The sequence below is a fragment of the Palaemon carinicauda genome, chromosome 14 (genome assembly GCF_036898095.1).
Source record: "Palaemon carinicauda isolate YSFRI2023 chromosome 14, ASM3689809v2, whole genome shotgun sequence".
Classification (NCBI taxonomy): Eukaryota; Metazoa; Arthropoda; class Malacostraca; order Decapoda; family Palaemonidae; genus Palaemon; species Palaemon carinicauda.
The window spans coordinates 136,733,756-136,752,060 of NC_090738.1; the positions used below are offsets into that span (position 1 = coordinate 136,733,756).

An 18,305-nucleotide genomic window follows, 5' to 3' on the forward strand; every position below is an offset into this window, starting at 1 on the left:
ATTTTGCAGTATATTTTTTTTAAATTGCTCTAACAGCCTTAATTTTTGTCATAGAGAGGTCAGGTTGGTCTCATTCTCTTGGAAAATGCCTGAATTTATTAAAAAAAATATCAAAAATATGAAAAAAAAATTTTTTACAGCATTTTTTTGCAAGGACGTACCGGTACGTCCGTGGGGGTAAAGGGATGAGTTTTGTGAAACGTACCAGTACGTCCTTTGGGGGTAAAAGGGTTAATATAAAAAACTACAAAATATGGATACAGGATCAATAAGATTCAACCTAATGCATATGGCACAGCCCACTAAAAAAATTATGTTTGGATATGGACAAATTATTAACCTGAAAAATTATGGACTGCATCAAGGTAAAGATACACGAGAACAATGATTTGAACGCTGTCATACAATGCATTGTTTACAGAACTTGTTTATCAAAACCAACAACTTTTATTTAATAAGGAAAGGAAAGAGATGGGCATTCATGGCTAAATCAAACTCAAATTTCATCCAACAGATCTAAGAACAATATACAATCCTGTAGAAATAAACACTACACTAATATTCATTAATACTTCTCTCATACTATACTATGAAGATGCTGTACTACAAGTATTACAATAATTTTACTGGATGTACCATATACACAGTCAAAAGAATTTAGAAGGCTGTAGCCTTAAACCTCAGTGTAATGAGTCATACCCAAACTGAACCCATTTAAAATTATTTCGGGAACCCATTTAAAATTATATGAAATGTTAGTAAAGTTAATGAAACATCACATGATGTGATACTGTACTTTAATTCCATGTAATTAATTTCATTAATGTACAAAATACACTGCTTAGATTAAATATTCTGATAAAACAATTAATATAAAACTAAATTATATAATATAAAATCATTTGACATTCAATAAATTGGGTATGTAGGATCTATTTTTTGTGCCCAAGCTGTCAAACCCCCAACAATATCTTTGATAACACAGTCTCTGGGTAGGACTGACTGCAAATATGACACAGCTAACTGTGAGTCATTACCTCTTCGACACAGGCAATAAATTTTCTCCGTGTCAAGGGATGATAACTTGTTTTCGATAACAGCAATGCTTTCTGGCTTTTTCAACTCCTTCAAAGGAATGTTCACTGAATTTGGAAGTTTGCAAATATCTTGTTCAACTGGTAACCTAACATCAATTAGTAAGTGTGGAGTGCCTTCAATAAGCAAATCTTTGTATGCTTTAACACTAACTCTCTCATCTTTTTCAAGCAAATGAAGGCCTTTGTCTTTATCTGATGCCCTGGATCCACAGAACTGTTCATAGTCTATCAGTTGAGTAATGGTTGGATTATCGCCGCACACATCGCAGGAAGTCTTATGACCACGTAGTTTGACGGTTCGAAACATCCCCTCTAAGCCGTCAAAGAGCAGCAGTCTCTGAGACAAAGTTTCACCCATTCCAGTGATGATCTTGATGGTTTCAAGAGCCTGTAAACATCCAATAACTCCAGGTACAACTCCAACAACACCTCCATCCGAACAGTTGGTTACAGTTTCTGGTGGAGGAGGCTTTGGGTGAATGCAGCGAAAACAGGGACCGCCATTAAAGTGATAAATCGTTAGCTGCCCCTCATACCGAAGAGCAGACCCGGACACCAATGGCTTGTTAGCTATCACACATGCATCATTCAGCAAGTATCGTGTGGCAACATTATCAGTGCAGTCCAACACTACATCAAACTTTGAAATGATTTGCAATGCTGTTTCACTATTTAGCAAGACATCAAAAGGAGTAATCTCGACATTGTTATTAAGTGCTTTTACAGACGAAGCAATTGAGACAGACTTGGATACTCCTATTCTCGCTTCAGTGTGTAATATTTGGCGGTGCAAATTACTCAACTCGACGGTATCATAGTCGATAAGACCTAGACGACCTATACCTGCTGCACCTAAATATATTGCCGCTGGACATCCTAAGCCACCACATCCTACAATTAGTGCCGAAGCACCAGCCAATTTCTTTTGTCCGTTGGGTCCCAGTTCGGGTAATATCAATTGTCTTGAATACCTCGCAACTTCTTCGTGGCTCAGTTTAGAAACATCTTTAGGAATGAGGGAGAAGTCATTTAAATCCTTTACTTTATTAGCCTGTATGGACTCTATGCTTGAGTCTTCATACTTTTGTAACCTTTGTCTCAAAATTTCATTCTCTTCCTCCTTTTTCTTTAGTTCGCGAATGAGGTCATCTTTTGACCATTCGTCCATCTGAAATATGATATTTTAATTATAAAATAAATTTTTGAATATACTTACCCGGTGAATATATAATAGCTGAGCCTCCGGCGGCTCGACAGAAAAACACAAAAACTCGTGAGCGATCGCTATGAAGGTTGCGGGTGTGCCCACTAGCGCCAACTATCGGCCAGATACCGCATATACATGTAAACAGACCCAATTCTTCTCATCCCGCTGGGTCTCTATCGGGGAGGAAGGGGGGGCCTTTAATTTATATATTCACCGGGTAAGTACTATATTCAAAAATTTATTTTATAATTAAAATATCATTTTTAAATATTTAACTTAGCCGGTGAATATATAATAGCTGATTCACACCCATGGTGGTGGGTAGAGACCAGAGTTAATTAAGTTTACAGCGTATATGCTTAGAGTTTTTGACAGTTATATCATAACAAAACCCAAATATATAAAGGTACCTGGTAAGGAAGTTGACTTAGACGATTACTCTGCCTTATTAGTCTGTCTTCCTCACGAAGCCCAGCGATCCTCTTAGGATGCTGAAAGATTCCCAGGAGCTGAAGTATTAAGGGCTGCAACCCATACAACAGGACCTCATCAAACCCCTAATCTGGGCGCTCTCAAGAAATGACTTTGACCACCCGCCAAATCAACCAGGATGCGAAAGGCTTCTTAGCCTTCCGTACAACCCAAAAAACAATATTAAAAACATTTCAAGAGACAGATTAAAAAGGATATTGGAATTAGGGTAATGTAGTGGTAGAACCCTCACCCACTACTGCACTCGCTGCAACGAATGGACCCAGTGTGTAGCAGTCCTCGTAAAGAGTCTGGAAATCTTTTAAGTAAAATGACGCGAACACCGACTTGCTTCTCCAAAAAGTCGCGTCCATAATACTTTGCAGAGATTTATTTTGCTTGAAGGCCACGGAGGTTGCTATAGCTCTAACTTCGTGCGTCTTAACCTTAAGCAAACATCGGTCTTTCTCATTCAAGTGAGAATGAGCTTCTCGTATTAAAAATCTGATAAAATATGACAAAGCATTCTTTGACATAGGCAATGATGGTTTCTTAACTGAGCACCATAATGCCTCAGATTTACCTCGTAATGACTTAGTACGAGCTAAATAGAACTTAAGAGCTCTAACAGGACATAATACTCTTTCCAGTTCGTTGCCTACGATCTCTGATAAGCAAGGAATATCAAAAGATTTAGGCCAAGGACGAGAAGGCAGTTCATTTTTGGCCAGGAAACCAAGTTGAAGTGAACAAGTGGCTTTTTCTGTAGAAAAGCCGATGTTCTTACTGAAGGCATGAAGTTCACTGACCCTTTTAGCCGAAGCCAAGCACACTAGGAAAAGTGTCTTGAGGGTGAGATCCTTCAGGGAGGCTGAATGTAATGGCTCAAACCTGTCTGACATGAGGAACCTTAGGACCACGTCTAAGTTCCATCCAGGAGTTGCCAAACGACGTTCCTTAGAGGTCTCGAAAGACTTAAGGAGATCTTGGAGATCTTTATTGTTGGAAAGATCTAAGCCTCTATGTCGAAAAACCGAAGCCAACATGCTCCTGTAGCCCTTAATCGTGGGAGCTGAAAGGGAGCGAACCTTTCTCAGATGTAAAAGAAAATCTGCGATTTGGGCTACAGAGGTACTGGACGAGGACACAGATGCTGACTTGCACCAGTCTCGAAAGACTTCCCACTTCGACTGGTATACTCTAATGGTAGAAGCTCTCCTCGCTCTTGCAATCGCACTGGCTGCCTCCTTCGAAAAGCCTCGAGCTCTTGAGAGTCTTTCGATAGTCTGAAGGAAGTCAGACGAAGAGCGGGGAGGCTTTGATGGACATTCTTTACGTGGGGCTGACGTAACAGATCTACCCTTAGAGGAAGACTTCTTGGAAAGTCTACCAGCCATTGAAGTACCTCGGTGAACCACTCTCTCGCGGGCCAGAGGGTAGCAACCAACGTCAACCTTGTCCCTTCGTGAGAGGCGAACTTCTGCAGTACCTTGTTGACTATCTTGAATGGTGGGAATGCATATAAGTCCAGAAGAGACCAATCCAGTAGAAACGCGTCTATGTGGATTGCTTCTGTATCTAGGACTGGAGAGCAATAGATTGGTAACCTTTTGGTCAACGAGGAGGCAAAGAGGTCTATGGTGGGTTGACCCCAAGTAGCCCAAAGACTCTTGCCCACGTCCTTGTGGAGGGTCCATTCCGTGGGTATCACCTGACCCCTCCGACTGAGACAGTCTGCCAAGACGTTCAAGTCCCCCTGGATGAATCTCGTCAACAGGGAGATGCCTCGATTTCTTGACCATAAGAGAAGGTCCCTTGCGATCTCGAGCAGCGTGAAGGAGTGTGTGCCTCCTTGCTTGGAGATGTACGCCAAAGCTGTGGTGTTGTCTGAGTTGACCTCTACCACTTAGTTTCGAAGAAGCTTTCGAATATCATCAAGGCCAAGTGGACTGCTAATAGCTCCTTGCCGTTGATGTGCATGCTCTTCTGACTTGAGGTCCACAGACCCGAGCATTCCCGACCGTCCAGGGTCGCACCCCAACCCAAATCCGACGCGTCTGAGAACAACACGTGGTTTGGGTTCTTGACTGCTAGGGATAGTCCCTCTCTCAGACTGATATTGCTGTCCCACCATTTCAGGCATGCCTTTACTGGTTCGGAGACTGGGAATGATACCGTCTCTAACGTCTTGTCCTAGTTCCAGTGAGAGGCTAGATGGAACCGGAGAGGCAGAAGGTGTAGTCTCCCTAGTGAGACAAACTGCTCCAGGGATGAGAGAGTCCCTACGAGACTGTTCCAACTCCTGACTGAACAAACGTTTTCTTTTCAGCATTAGTTGGACTTCGAGCAGGGCTTGTTCTATTCGGTGGCAGACGGAAAAGCCCGAAAAAAACTGGACTGCGAATCTCCATCCCCAAATATAGAATAATCTGGGATGGGATCAGTTGGGACTTTTAGGTTGACCAAAAGTCCCAACTCCCTGGCCAGACTCAACGTCCAATGTAGATCCTGCAGACAGCGAAGACTGGACGATGCTCTGAGAAGCCAGTCGTCCAAGTACAGGGAGGCTCAGATCCCCGATAGATGGAGGGATTTTGCCACATTCCTCATGAGCCTCGTAAACACGAGAGGAGCAGGACTGAGGCCAAAGCACAGGGCTCGAAACTGGTACCCCACATTCCTGTAAACAAACCTCAGAAACGGTTGGGAATCCGGGTGTATAGGAATGTGGAAGTATGCCTCCTGAAGGTCGAGAGAGACCATCCAGTCGCCTTCCATTAATGCTGTCAAGACAGCCTGGTAGACTTCATCGTGAAGTTTGTCTTGACAATGAACACATTGAGCGCACTTGCCTCTTACGTACTCCTGCAGTGAACATGGCTGCCAGATCATTGGAGCCATCCCTGAGGGACTTGTTCCTGCAGAGAACGTGGCTGTCAGATCATTGGAGCCATCCCTGAAAGCCTTGTTTATGCATGACATAATTGTACAGCAAAACTTCAAACGCTCGAAAAAACTCCTAACAGGAGATGGTCTAGCTCTGAAGTCGACCATTAAATCTTGGAGCGTCTCATGGCCAGGCGCCAGGGAGAGTCTATGAGGTTTGAGAAGTCTATCTGGGCAGAGGCAGGAACTCCCAAGCCGAGAACTTCTCCCGTGTCATATCAGACTCTCGCTCTATAAGCCAGCTTAAAAGTAGGGAAAGCAAAGGCTGTCTCCCCCAAACTCCTCCTGGTGATAAACCAGTCGCCTAGAAAACGTATAAGCTCTCTTAGAAGAGCGAGAGAGCACTAGCTTATAAAACAACGGCTTCGAAGTAGCTAGGCCTAGTGTAAACTCTGACGTTTAGGCGAACGAGGAGCAGCAGTTACAAAAAGATCCGGACAAAGATCCTTAAAAATCAGCATGATTTATTTAAAGTCCATAGAGGGCTGAGCAGCTTTAGGCTCCTCTCCGTCTGACAGAGTCCTCAAGGGAATATCAGTAGGAGGGGGAACAGCAACTTCCTCATCTGAAGGAAGCTTGTCCGACAATAGCCGAGTCTCAAGCAAGGGAGAGACCTGCCGTGGTGGCAATGCTTGACAAGCAGAGTCCACACGCAAAGGAGCAACAGTAGCAGTCAAGGACGCTATGTCATGTAACTGCTTAAAGGACTGAACAGCAACAACCAACAGGTGCAGGAGGACGCTCGACGTCAACTCGAGACTGCCTTGACTGCCTAGACTGAGCAGTCAAAACAACTCTTGACTGCGGTGCTTGACGCTCAACGTCAAAACAAGTCAACTTCGCTGGTTGGCGAACGTCCTGAACGTCAACAAGAGCATGCGGCAGCGGCTGAACGTCCACAAGCGGCTGAAAGTCAACACTGGACTGCATCGAGTGAGGCTCTACAAAACGTGACTGACGTGACTTTGTAACGTCAACGTCAACAGGACGAGCAAAGGTTCGTTTGGGCGGCTGACGGCCAGGATCTCGATCAGCTAAGCGGCGAGGATCATCGTGAACCTGCTCAGCAGAATAGTCCTCCATAAGAGAGGCAAGCTTATTCTGCATGTCTTGCCGTACAACCCATTTAGGATCAACGGGAATGGTTGCGGTAAGAGACGAGGGTAACGTCTGTGACTGCAAAACCTTGCCTACGAAAAGACTATCGGAGCCTGTGTTACGCTTTTGTTTAGGCGGCGAGCAGTCTTCCGATGACTGCATAGGGTAAGAGCTGTCCTAATAGTTAAAACCAGGACGCTGGACCTGTCCTGAAAGGACTGACTTTCGCTTAAAGGACCTCGAAACCTTGTTCCACGGTTTCTTATGCGAAAAGCCTTCGGATGACGAGGAGAAAATCGTCTCGCTCGTCTTATGGTAGGGGCGGTGTTGATGAGACACGCCTGAAACCATAGAGGGAACGTCTGTTCGCTGATCAAGTCCTCTCGAACCCATAAGTCGTACGACATTACTTCTCCCCTGGGCTTGGGAGCTTGCAAGAGGTCTCGGACTAGGCGAATGACAGGCACGAACAGACGAACCCTCGGTCGCAACACTGATAACACTTTGCGCAATTATCACTTTATCACTACGGTTTTCTGTTTTGCACTTATTTCACTGAAATCGAATTTTTTAACAATTCACATTAGGTATGAATAAAACTGATTTCTACCTGAAGCACGCAATTCTACCCTCATCAAAAGGTTATAATTGCGAAATCAGTCGTATAATGTAAGCACATTAATACAAGCAAAAAACAGTAAACATATTTTAAGATAAAAAGATCAGTGGCTGGGAAGGAGACTAAACACTAGTTCATTCAAAACTACGTTTTCAATCTCTCACCGTACAGTGCCTTGGGACGAGAATAAAAACTAAAAACGTTTTATCCTTTCTCCCCGTACAGAGACTAGGGACGAGAGTAAAAAAAAAAAAAAACTGACTCGAGAACAACGTTACTCGCTTGGGACGAGAATAAAGATCGGAACGTTCTCTCTCCTCTCTCTCTCTCCGTCTCTATCTCTCTCTCTCTCTCTCTCTTGATTTCGCACCGAAGAGAAGAGCCCACTTACCTTTCGTCAATAAACAGGTTATTTGACCAAAGGAAAAAACTGAAAGGTTTTTCAATTAAAAAGTTCCTTTAAAATAGTATTTAAAACATTTAAGCTTTGAAAGAAGAATGAACAAAACGTCAGAATCGATTTACTCTTTCTGCAAAGTGAAACCGTGATACTCTCTCTCTCTATCGTAACGATAGAGCGCAAACTGCGTAGCATAAATAAACTAAACGTTAGTTCATCTTTGAAACAGTACGAAGACTATTCAAAGAAAATCTTTCATAAAATATCTACTAAATAATATTCATTTAATAAGTTTTAAATCATTTGCTCTGTAAAAGTTATTTACGATTGAAAGGGCTCAACGTTGTTTAACTTCGGTTTCCAAGTTAGGACCGCCTACTCTCAGGAAAGGTCGCATATAAACAAATCATTAAAATTTATCTTGATGTTTATTATAAATGGAAAGCTAATCGAAGAGGCCTAATAAAGGCGATTGAGATATAAAATATATAGAGGAAAATCTATAATTAATTTATAACGTAATAAGATAATTGCTAAAAGCCTAAAACACACTTCCGTACTAAGGGAAGGGTCGGCCATTTAAAAGTCAAAGAAAGTCCAAAAAACAATCCAAAGTCATCAAAAATTAAATCTATCCAAAAACGAGTTCAAGATTTAAGTTGAAGATAAAACACCTGCACTGCGAAAGCTCAAACCAAAAGGAAGTACTTCACCAAATATGTTGAGAAAACTCCAGGTTATACAGCGAGTATTGATACGTCTTGTCGTTAAGGCCGACAGAGAAAAAATTGGGTCTGTTTACATGTATATGCGGTATCTGGCCGATAGTTGGCGCTGGTGGGCACACCCGCAACCTTCATAGCGATCGCTCGCGAGTTTTTGTGTGTGTTTTCTGTCGAGCCGCTGGAGCAGCAGCTATTATATATTCACCGGCTAAGTTAAATATTTAAAAACAAAGTTTTATGAATACTTACCAGGCAGTTATATATATATATAGCTTAGTCTCTGACGTCCAGCAGAATTTTTCAAAACTCAAGGCAACCGACGTGTGGTGATTGTGCGGTTAGATGGTTAACAACCCTTACAGGGTGTTACTTGGAATCATTCCCGTTTTCTGTTCCTCAGATCATCTTTGCCCGACCTGTCTCCTGCGGGGAGGTGGGTGGGCCTTAAAATGTTATTCTTCGTTTTTGGTTATTACAATGACTAAAAATGAAAAAGAAAAAGGAAAAATAAAAAATAAAAATAAAATAAAAACAATCAGTTTTATTTTACTTTCCTTATATTATTGTGTGATGTTAGCTTTTATTATGTAACCTTGAGAGGAGAACATAAGGTGCTCGTTTATTAGCTCGAGTAAGGGAGGTGATTTTCCCGTTCTCCGTTTTTATACGTTCACGAGTTATTCAGGCCTCCTCTTATTATCAGAGTTGATGATAGTACGTTTAATGTTATACACGTTTTATTGATGTGGTTACTGTTAATATAGCTAACACTATTAGTAGGAACGTTGGTGTATGAGTCATTAATAGGGTTCGATTTATACCGACACCCTTAGCTCCGCCTTGAGTTATGTTTAGCTCCGCCTTGAGTTATACGCCGCTATAATGGATACTCATTGGGTGAGAACTAGTCAGATATTTGGAGTGCAACGGTGAAATCCGGCACTCAGACTCCGGCTGAGACCTTTTTGCACACGAACCTTTGTCATGTTTGATCTCAATTACACCTTTCCGGCCCCTTTTTTCATCGAATCTCCGGCTACGCTGGAGATAACTCAAACATTCATTGAGGTTAATGGTATCGTACCGGTGACGGTCACGATCTCACGGGGGCTAGCCTTTGCTACCGGATCTCCCATACAAACAGAGATCAAGCAGACGTCCAGAACCGGAGTTAACAATGTGATACCGATGAGGATTTCACAGTTTCATTATTACGGTCCCTTTTTCATCGAATATCCGGCTTCACTGGAGATAACACAGACATTCAGTTTTAGAGAATGTTATCGTACCGATGAGGATCACGTTTTCACGTTGCCGGACCTTTGTCACTGGTTCTCCGGTACAAACTGAGATCAATCAGACGCTCAGAATCAGGGTATGAACCCTTTTTCATGAATTATCACAATATCGTCATTACGATTCTTTTTCATCGAATCTCCGGCTTAACCGGATATCGTACAGGCGATCAGCATTGAGGTTAATATTAGATTTCCTCTGGTTCACGTTGTCACTATGACGGACCTTTGTTTGTACCGGGGATGGTTGTCGGAGATCACTCAGACCACGGGTGGCCAATCTTTTGTTTTACCTGTAAAAAAAAAAAAAAAAAAAAAAAAAAAAAAAAAAAAAAAAAAAAAAAAAAAAAAAAAAAAAAAAAAAATTATTTATGAACGTAACTATGCCTATATTTATGCATGTATTTAATTCTAACTATGTATAAATATGGATAAATATCCATACAACATCGTGTTCAAATAGAATTAAATTAATTATGCCTATATTTATGCATGTATTTAATTCTAACTATGTATAAATATGGATAAATATCCATACAACATCGTGTTCAAATAGAATTAAATTAATTATGCCTATATTTATGCATGAATTTAATTCTAACTATGTATAAATATGGATAAATATCCATACAACATCGTGTTCAAATAGAATTAAATTAATTATGCCTATATTTATGCATATTCAATCCTAACTGTCTAAATATGGCTAAATATCCATACAACATAGTGTTCAAATAGAAATACATTAATTATGCCTATATTTATGCATAGTCAATTCTAACTATGTCTAGATATGGATAAATATCCATACAACATAGTGTTCATATAGAAATAAATTTCCACCCAGTGGCGAATGCGCCAACAGTGTCACATTTCATGAATACAAGTGTCGCACTATACCCCAGAAGATAATACATTAAATAACTTGTCATTAAAATGGCTTTTTAAGAGTATACAGCTGATCCCAGCCTGTGAATGGGATCGCTAACCAAAGTTCAAGGAACATCCAGACTTATGTCCCCTTTGTGTTACAGAAGGTTCGCCTGCATGGTTCCCATCAGGATGATGATGATTCTCTCTGGCCTGCAAAGAGAGGCTCTCCACCCTTGGGTATCGAAGTTGGGAAGGAATGCTCCATCTAGAGGTCCCTATCTCCTCGGAGTGTCCTCTCTAAGGTTGGACAACGACCCCATGGACGGGCAGGTATGTGGGGATGAGTTTTGAGCCTTCAGCTTTGCAATTACCTACGTCACCGACCTAGGACCATTAAAGGATCCTAATGTTCATGTTACCCTGCATAAACGGTGACGGCTAAAAGCAACACATACTAAGGAAATCCAAGGGGCTATGACGAGCTCTAAGGTATGGTGGTGAGTCAGTGCCGTTCAGGAACTCGGATATAGGTGGTACCATAAATCTGGAGGGCATAGACGTCCTCCCTCTGGGGGACCTAGATTTTACTCCCAGGTACTAGAATTCCCATTCAACGGATTCGTTCGATTGAAAGAGATTGCCTTGGTTAGATTAGACAAGGTACCGAAGGTAACGGTATTATTTCCTAAAGGGCAGGCCCGATCTGTCTGGACCAGGATGTTGTCAGCCTGGGGGGTACGATAATTCCAGGCTCTGCCCTTCCAGTTCGACCTACACGTTTGTTGGTCTGATCGGGTCAGTTGTGGGAAGTACGTTCTGTCTGAGACCTCTATCAGACAGGAATTGATAGTCGGTTTCCCACTCGTCATCACAGCCTTCCTCTGGTTCGACGATTTTGTATCTGACCCCCCATCATCAGGTGGTCTACCTCACTGATTCCCCAGGTACACAGCCCAACTCCGTTGGGATGTTTTGCCTGCATGCAGCCCTAGATCCAAACCCTCAGGCTCCTTTCATGGACACCAGAGAGGAAGCTACAGGAGTAGAAGACAGTCCCGACATCAAAGCGGACCTAGGAAAAAGGGGGCTCGGAGAAGGGAAGGACCTAGATTCACTCCCTCACAACGCGGTGGTCCTGGTAGAGGGAAGACTTTACCACTTTCGTGACCATTGGACTCGGTCTGTGGGATCATAGCATAGTCTCTAACGGTTTGAGATGAAAATGGCCTCAAGGTCCTCCTCCTCCGCCAGTGACCTTCTCCCAGAAATACACTCCCGTCCTGAAAGAGTACACCACAGGGTTACTCAAGAAAAAGCAATCAAACGACTACCTCTTAGGTATGGACCTTACTTCCCCGTGGGACCGTCACCACCTCTGTCGATCTTACCGACCGCTATTAGCTTGCGCCTATAGCTCGAAACTTCTCTTCTTATCTGGGTTTCCACCTAAGCAGGAAAGCCTTTGTGTTCAAGACATGCCCTTCGGCCTCAACATTGATCCCAGGATATTCACGAAACTGGGAGAGGCAGTGTTAGAACAACTCAGGAACCAAGAGATACAGATCATTGCTTATCTGGCCGGTTGGCTCATTTGGGCCCGGCCGGCCATAGAAGGTAACAGAGCTACGAAGGAATTTCTTCGATCGCTCGACAACCTGTGATTTCGGGTCAATCTCCATAAGTCTCGCCTGCAACCATCAGGCCACTTAGAATGGTTAGCCATTCAGTGGGACCTTTCGAAGCACACGTTGTCTCTCCCTTCCAAAAGTAAGAGGAATAGGTTCCAAGATCAAGGATTTCTCAAGCACAAACAGGTGTCCAAAGAGCCTAGAAAGTATCCTCGGCCTTTCCCAATTCACTTCAGTAACAGATCTCCTAATAAAAGCCAAACTCAAGACATCAATCGATTTTGGAGAAAGAGAGCTACAGTACCTATAAGAAGACAAGGTCTCGTAGATCCCCTCTGTCGGGAAAATGAGACTACGCCCATGGTCCGAACCGAAGGACCTCTCCAAAGCGGTTCCTCTACAATTCCCACCTCCACAAGTGACATTCCATTCAGCCGTGTCTCTAAGTGGATGGGGGGATTTCTCCGAACATCAGATGTTTCAGGTTCTTGGTCACTAGCCATGAAACAGTCCCATATCAATGTTCTCGAAGCCATGGCGGTGTTCTTGACCTTGAAGAGAGAGACTCCTCCGAGGTCGACCCACATCAGAGTAGTGTCAGACAGCACAGACGAGGTACACTACGGAAACAGGGGAGGATCCAAGTCACCCAACCTGAATCAGGTCCTGGTCACTTTCTTCGCCTGGGCAACAGAAAAGAACTGGTTCCTGTCAGCACCTCACCTAGCGGGAGGCCAGGGTGTGAGAACGGGCTCACTATCCAGGACGAGTTCCCTGGAGTCAGAATTTCACTCCGGTGGATACTCAGGTTCGTTCCAGGCATCCAGGTAGATCTATTCACATCTCAGATCAATCACAAACTACCTTGTTATGTGACCCCAATCCTGGACCCTCGGGCTCATGCCATGGACGCATTACCCCGGGATTGGAACCATTAGAGGAAGATTTCCCTATCTCTCCCAGTGAATCTTCTAAAAACTTTAACACCGACTGCGCTCCTTCCGGGGCGCAGTGGTTTTAGTACCACCTCACTGCCCAAGAACAGTTGGTTTCCTCTCCTCCTCGAGTAGAAACTCCGTCCCATCCGGATTCCGTTCCTCAAACTGACCCGAGTATTCCAAACTCACTGTGTCGGATTACTCAAGGATGTCCAAAACCCTAACTTTGTGGACTACAGGAAGTTGGCAGCTCGTAGAGACTCGAACATTGAACCGGAAAACGATTTCTTCATCGAATCAGTCAAAAGGGACTCGACAATTCGCCAATATGATTCGGCCGTTAACCCCCAAAATAGGTGGTCCCCTTGGAAAGTTATTCCTCTTCTCCAAGATACTTTTCTATGTCCGGTCACCACTCTCAGGGCCTTTTTAGCCACGACTGCTACCCGATCGTCTGGCCCCTTGTTTATCAGGGAACAAGGAGGTACCATTCCCATACGTGGTATTAGGCTATAGATCCTATACTTCGTTTGACAAGCCAATCCGGGATCATTTCCCCCAGAAGATGGACTTTGATGACCTTATAAAGTTCACGGGTTGGGAATCTCCTATGGTCTTCAAACGCCACTATCTAATGAACTTACAGGCTCTTAAATACCCAACAGTTGCAGCTGGGAGCCGTATCTCTCCCCAGTGATCTTTTGTTCTTCCTTTCATCCATCTCTTTTCTTCTCCCTCCTACCCGCCACTCGCACCACGACGCCGCTTCCTTGGTAGTTCGTTAGCCCTAAGTTTATTACATATTAGGTTATGTTTGTAACTATTATTGATTACCGTTGTTACAGGGTTGGGATATTCTTAGCCATGTCAGTTTTGTAGCATGTTTCCTCTGATACTCGGAGGATTCCCTGTTATCATGTTTGTTTACCTTAATTATTTATGGTTTTCTTTACATGGTGTTGTTTCTCTCCCCTCATTAAATTAGTTATTGTTGGGCTTGGAAGGCATTCTCTGGTACATTTTCACCCGGCGCCACAGATCGACCCAGAAAAGGGATTTTGACGAAGGAAAAATCTATTTCTGGGGAGAGACCTGTGGCGCCCGGTGAAACCCTTCCCCTTTATTTTACACAATCCCACCCTTTCCTTTCCAAGCCATCATGGCCAATACAGAAGGATGTTGTTCAGATGGCGCTCGCGTCGTGGCGTGGGTGGTGTGGCGCTGGTGGTTGGCAAGGGCCTTTGTATCGGCCCATCCCTTTGACGAAGGAATTAACTAAATGGAAGACAACCTGTGAATAGTGGATTTCACGCGCCTTTGCTTTATACACGACACCCTAAAGGTGCTCGCGCGAGGGTTGTAACCTCAGCATTCCATGCTTTTATCTTTCTCTGGTATAATTGGAAGGTTTTATCAGAAAAGGTATATAAGAAGGACTCTTTTCACCGGGCGCCACAGGTCTCTCCCCAGAAATAGATTTTTCCTTCGTCAAAATCCCTTTTTTATTAGTAAAATAAATTTTTGAATATACTTACCCGATAATCATGTAGCTGTCAACTCCGTTGCCCGACAGAATTCTATGGAGGGATACGCCAGCTATCACAATACTAGAAGGGGGTGTACTCACCAGCGCCACCTGTGGCCAGGTACTACAGTACTTCTTGTTGACACCTCCTCAATTTTTCCTCGGTCCACTGGTTCTCTATGGGGAGGAAGGGAGGGTCAATTAAATCATGATTATCGGGTAAGTATATTCAAAAATTTATTTTACTAATAAAAATAACATTTTTCAATATTAAACTTACCCGATAATCATGTAGCTGATTCACACCCAGGGGGGTGGGTGAAAACCAGTGTACAAGATTAAAGGATAGCAAGTATCCCTATTTCATATAACAGTTATCTCAAATAACAATGAAATAATAAGTACCTGGTAAGGAAGTCGACTTGAACCGTTACTCTGCCTCTTTTTTAAGTTCGTCTTCCTTACTGAGCGCAGCGTTCCTCTTGGAGGCTGAATCAACTCAAAGGTGCTAAAGTATATAGGGCTGCAACCCCTACTAAAGGACCTCTACACAACCTCTAACCCAGGCGCTTCTCAAGAATGAATTGACCACCCGCCAAATCAAAAGGATGCGGAAGGCTTCTTAGCCTACCGTAACAACCATAAAAACAACAATAAAAGTATTCAAGAGAAAGGTTAAAAAAGGTTATGGGATTAAGGGAATGTAGTGGCTGAGCCCTCACCTACTACTGCACTCGCTGCTACGAATGGTCCCAGGGTGTAGCAGTTCTCGTAAAGAGACTGGACATCTTTAAGATAAAATGATGCAAACACTGACTTGCTCCTCCAATAGGTTGCATCCATTATGCTCTGCAGAGAACGGTTTTTATTAAAGGCCATCGAAGTAGCTACAGCTCTTACTTCGTGGGTCCTTACCTTCAGCAAAGCAAGGTCTTCCTCCTTTAAATGAGAATGGGCTTCTCTAATCAGAAGCCTTATATAATACGAAACCCCATTCTTGGACATGGGCCTCGAAGGTTTCTTGATGGCACACCATAAGGCTTCTGACTGTCCTCGAATAGGTTTTGACCTATTAAGATAAAATTTGAGAGCTCTGACAGGGCAAAGAACTCTCTCTAGCTCGTTACCTAACATGTTGGAGAGGCTAGGTATTTCAAACGATCTAGGCCAAGGACGTGAAGGAAGTTCGTTCTTAGCTAAGAACCCGAGCTGTAAAGAACATGTTGCAGATTCGGTCGTGAAACCAATGTTCTTGCTGAAGGCATGAACCTCACTGACTCTTTTCGCTGTTGCAAGGCAGACGAGAAAAAGAGTCTTGAGGGTAAGGTCCTTGAAGGAAGCTGACTGGAGAGGTTCGAACCTAGGTGACATAAGGAACCTTAAGACTACGTCTAGGTTCCAGCCTGGAGTGGGTAGACGACGCTCTTTAGAAGTCTCAAAAGACTTAAGGATGTCTTGAAGGTCCTTGTTGGAAGAAAGGTCCAAACCTCTGTGGCGGAGAACTGAAGCCAACATACTCCTGTACCCTTTAATCGTAGGGGTTGAAAGAGATCTCTCATTCCTAAGATGTAATAGGAAGTCAGCTATTTGGGTCACAGAGGTATTGGTAGAGGATACTGCATTGGCTCTACACCAGCTCCGGAAGACTTCCCACTTAGATTGGTAGACTCTACGAGTGGAAACCCTCCTTGCTCTGGCAATCGCACTGGCTGCCTCCTTCGAAAAGCCTCTAGCTCTAGCGAATCTTTCGACAGTCTGAAGGCAGTCAGCCGAAGAGCGTGGAGGTTTGGGTGCAACCTGTCTACGTGAGGTTGACGTAGAAGGTCCACTCTTAGAGGGAGAGTCCTGGGGACGTCGACCAGCCATTGAAGTACCTCTGTGAACCATTCTCTTGCAGGCCAAAGGGGAGCAACCAGCGTCAGCCGTGTCCCTTCGTGCGAGATGAACTTCTGAAGGACTTTGTTTATTATCTTGAACGGTGGAAATGCGTAAAGGTCGAGATGGGACCAGTTCAGCAGAAAAGCATCCACATGAACTGCTGCTGGGTCTGGAACTGGGGAACAGTACAACGGAAGTCTCTTGGTCATGGAGGTGGCAAACAGATCTATGGTAGGCTGACCCCACAAGGTCCAAAGTCTGTTGCACACGCTCTTGTGGAGGGTCCATTCCGTGGGAATGACCTGATTCCTTCTGCTTAGGCGATCTGCTGAGACGTTCATGTTGCCCTGAATGAACCTCGTGACTAAAGTGAGGTTTTGACTTCTTGACCAAATGAGGAGGTCCCTTGCGATCTCGTATAGGCTCCTCGAATGGGTCCCTCCTTGCTTGGAGATGTAAGCCAAGGCTGTGGTGTTGTCGGAGTTCACCTCCACCACCTTGCCTAGCAGGAGGGACTTGAAGTTCAACAGGGCTAAGTGAACTGCTAGAAGCTCCTTGCAGTTGATGTGGAGCGTTCCCTGTTCCTCGTTCCACGTTCCCGAGCACTCCAGTCCGTTCAAGGTCGCGCCCCAGCCCGAGTCCGATGCATCCGAGAAGAGATGAAGATTGGGGGTCTGAATAGCCAACGATAGGCCCTCCTTGAGAAGGAGATTGGTCTTCCACCACAAGAGAGTGGTCTTCATCTCTTTGGTGACTGGGATAGAGACTGCTTCGAGAGTCAAACCCTTGTCCCAATGAGCTGCAAGATGGAATTGAAGAGGGCGGAGGTGGAGTCTCCCTAGCTCGACGAACAGGGCCAGCGATGAAAGGGTCCCTGTGAGACTCATCCACTGTCTCACCGAGCAACTGCTCCTCTTCAGCATGCTCATGATGCAATCTAGGGCTTGGCTTATCCTTGGGGCCGATGGAAAAGCCCGAAAATCCTGACTCCGAATCTCCATTCCCAGGTACACAATGGATTGGGAGGGAATGAGCTGAGACTTTTCTAGGTTGACTAACAGACCCAGTTCTTTGATTAAGTCCAAAGTCCAGTTGAGATTCTCCAGACAGCGACGACTCGTGGAGGCTCTCAACAGCCAGTCGTCTAAGTAAAGGGAGGCTCTGATGTCCGATAAGTGGAGGAATTTTGCTATATTCCTCATCAGATGCGTAAACACCATAGGAGCTGTGCTTAGGCCAAAACACAGGGCTTGGAATTGGTAGACAACCTTTCCAAAAACGAATCTCAGGAAAGGTTGGGAGTCTGGATGAATAGGAACGTGAAAGTAAGCATCTTTCAGGTCCAACGAGACCATCCAGTCCTCCTGCCTGACCGCTGCTAGGACCGACTTCGTCGTCTCCATCGTGAACGTCTGCTTGGTGACATAAGCATTGAGTGCGCTGACGTCCAGCACCGGTCTCCAACCTCCTGTCTTCTTGGCCACCAGAAAAAGACGGTTGTAGAAGCCCGGGGATTGATGGTCCCGGACTATAACCACTGCCTTCTTCTGTGAAAGGAGCGACACCTCCTGGTGCAACGCTAGCCTCTTGTCCTTTTCTTTGTAG

At 44.2% G+C, this 18,305-nt stretch overlaps 1 protein-coding gene across 2 annotated transcripts in view; it reads right to left on the reverse strand.

Annotated features, from left to right (window-relative positions):
* Nucleotides 1-780: 780 nt before the first annotated feature.
* Uba4 (Ubiquitin-like activating enzyme 4) overlaps nucleotides 781-18,305 on the reverse strand; it is a 28,943-nt gene continuing 11,418 nt past the window's right edge. For both annotated transcript variants that reach the window (XM_068386740.1, XM_068386741.1), the window contains exon 2: nucleotides 781-2,265. In XM_068386740.1, coding sequence (XP_068242841.1) covers nucleotides 910-2,265 — 1,356 coding nt within the window. In that variant the 3' untranslated portion in view covers nucleotides 781-909. The remainder of the gene's footprint in view (nucleotides 2,266-18,305) is intronic.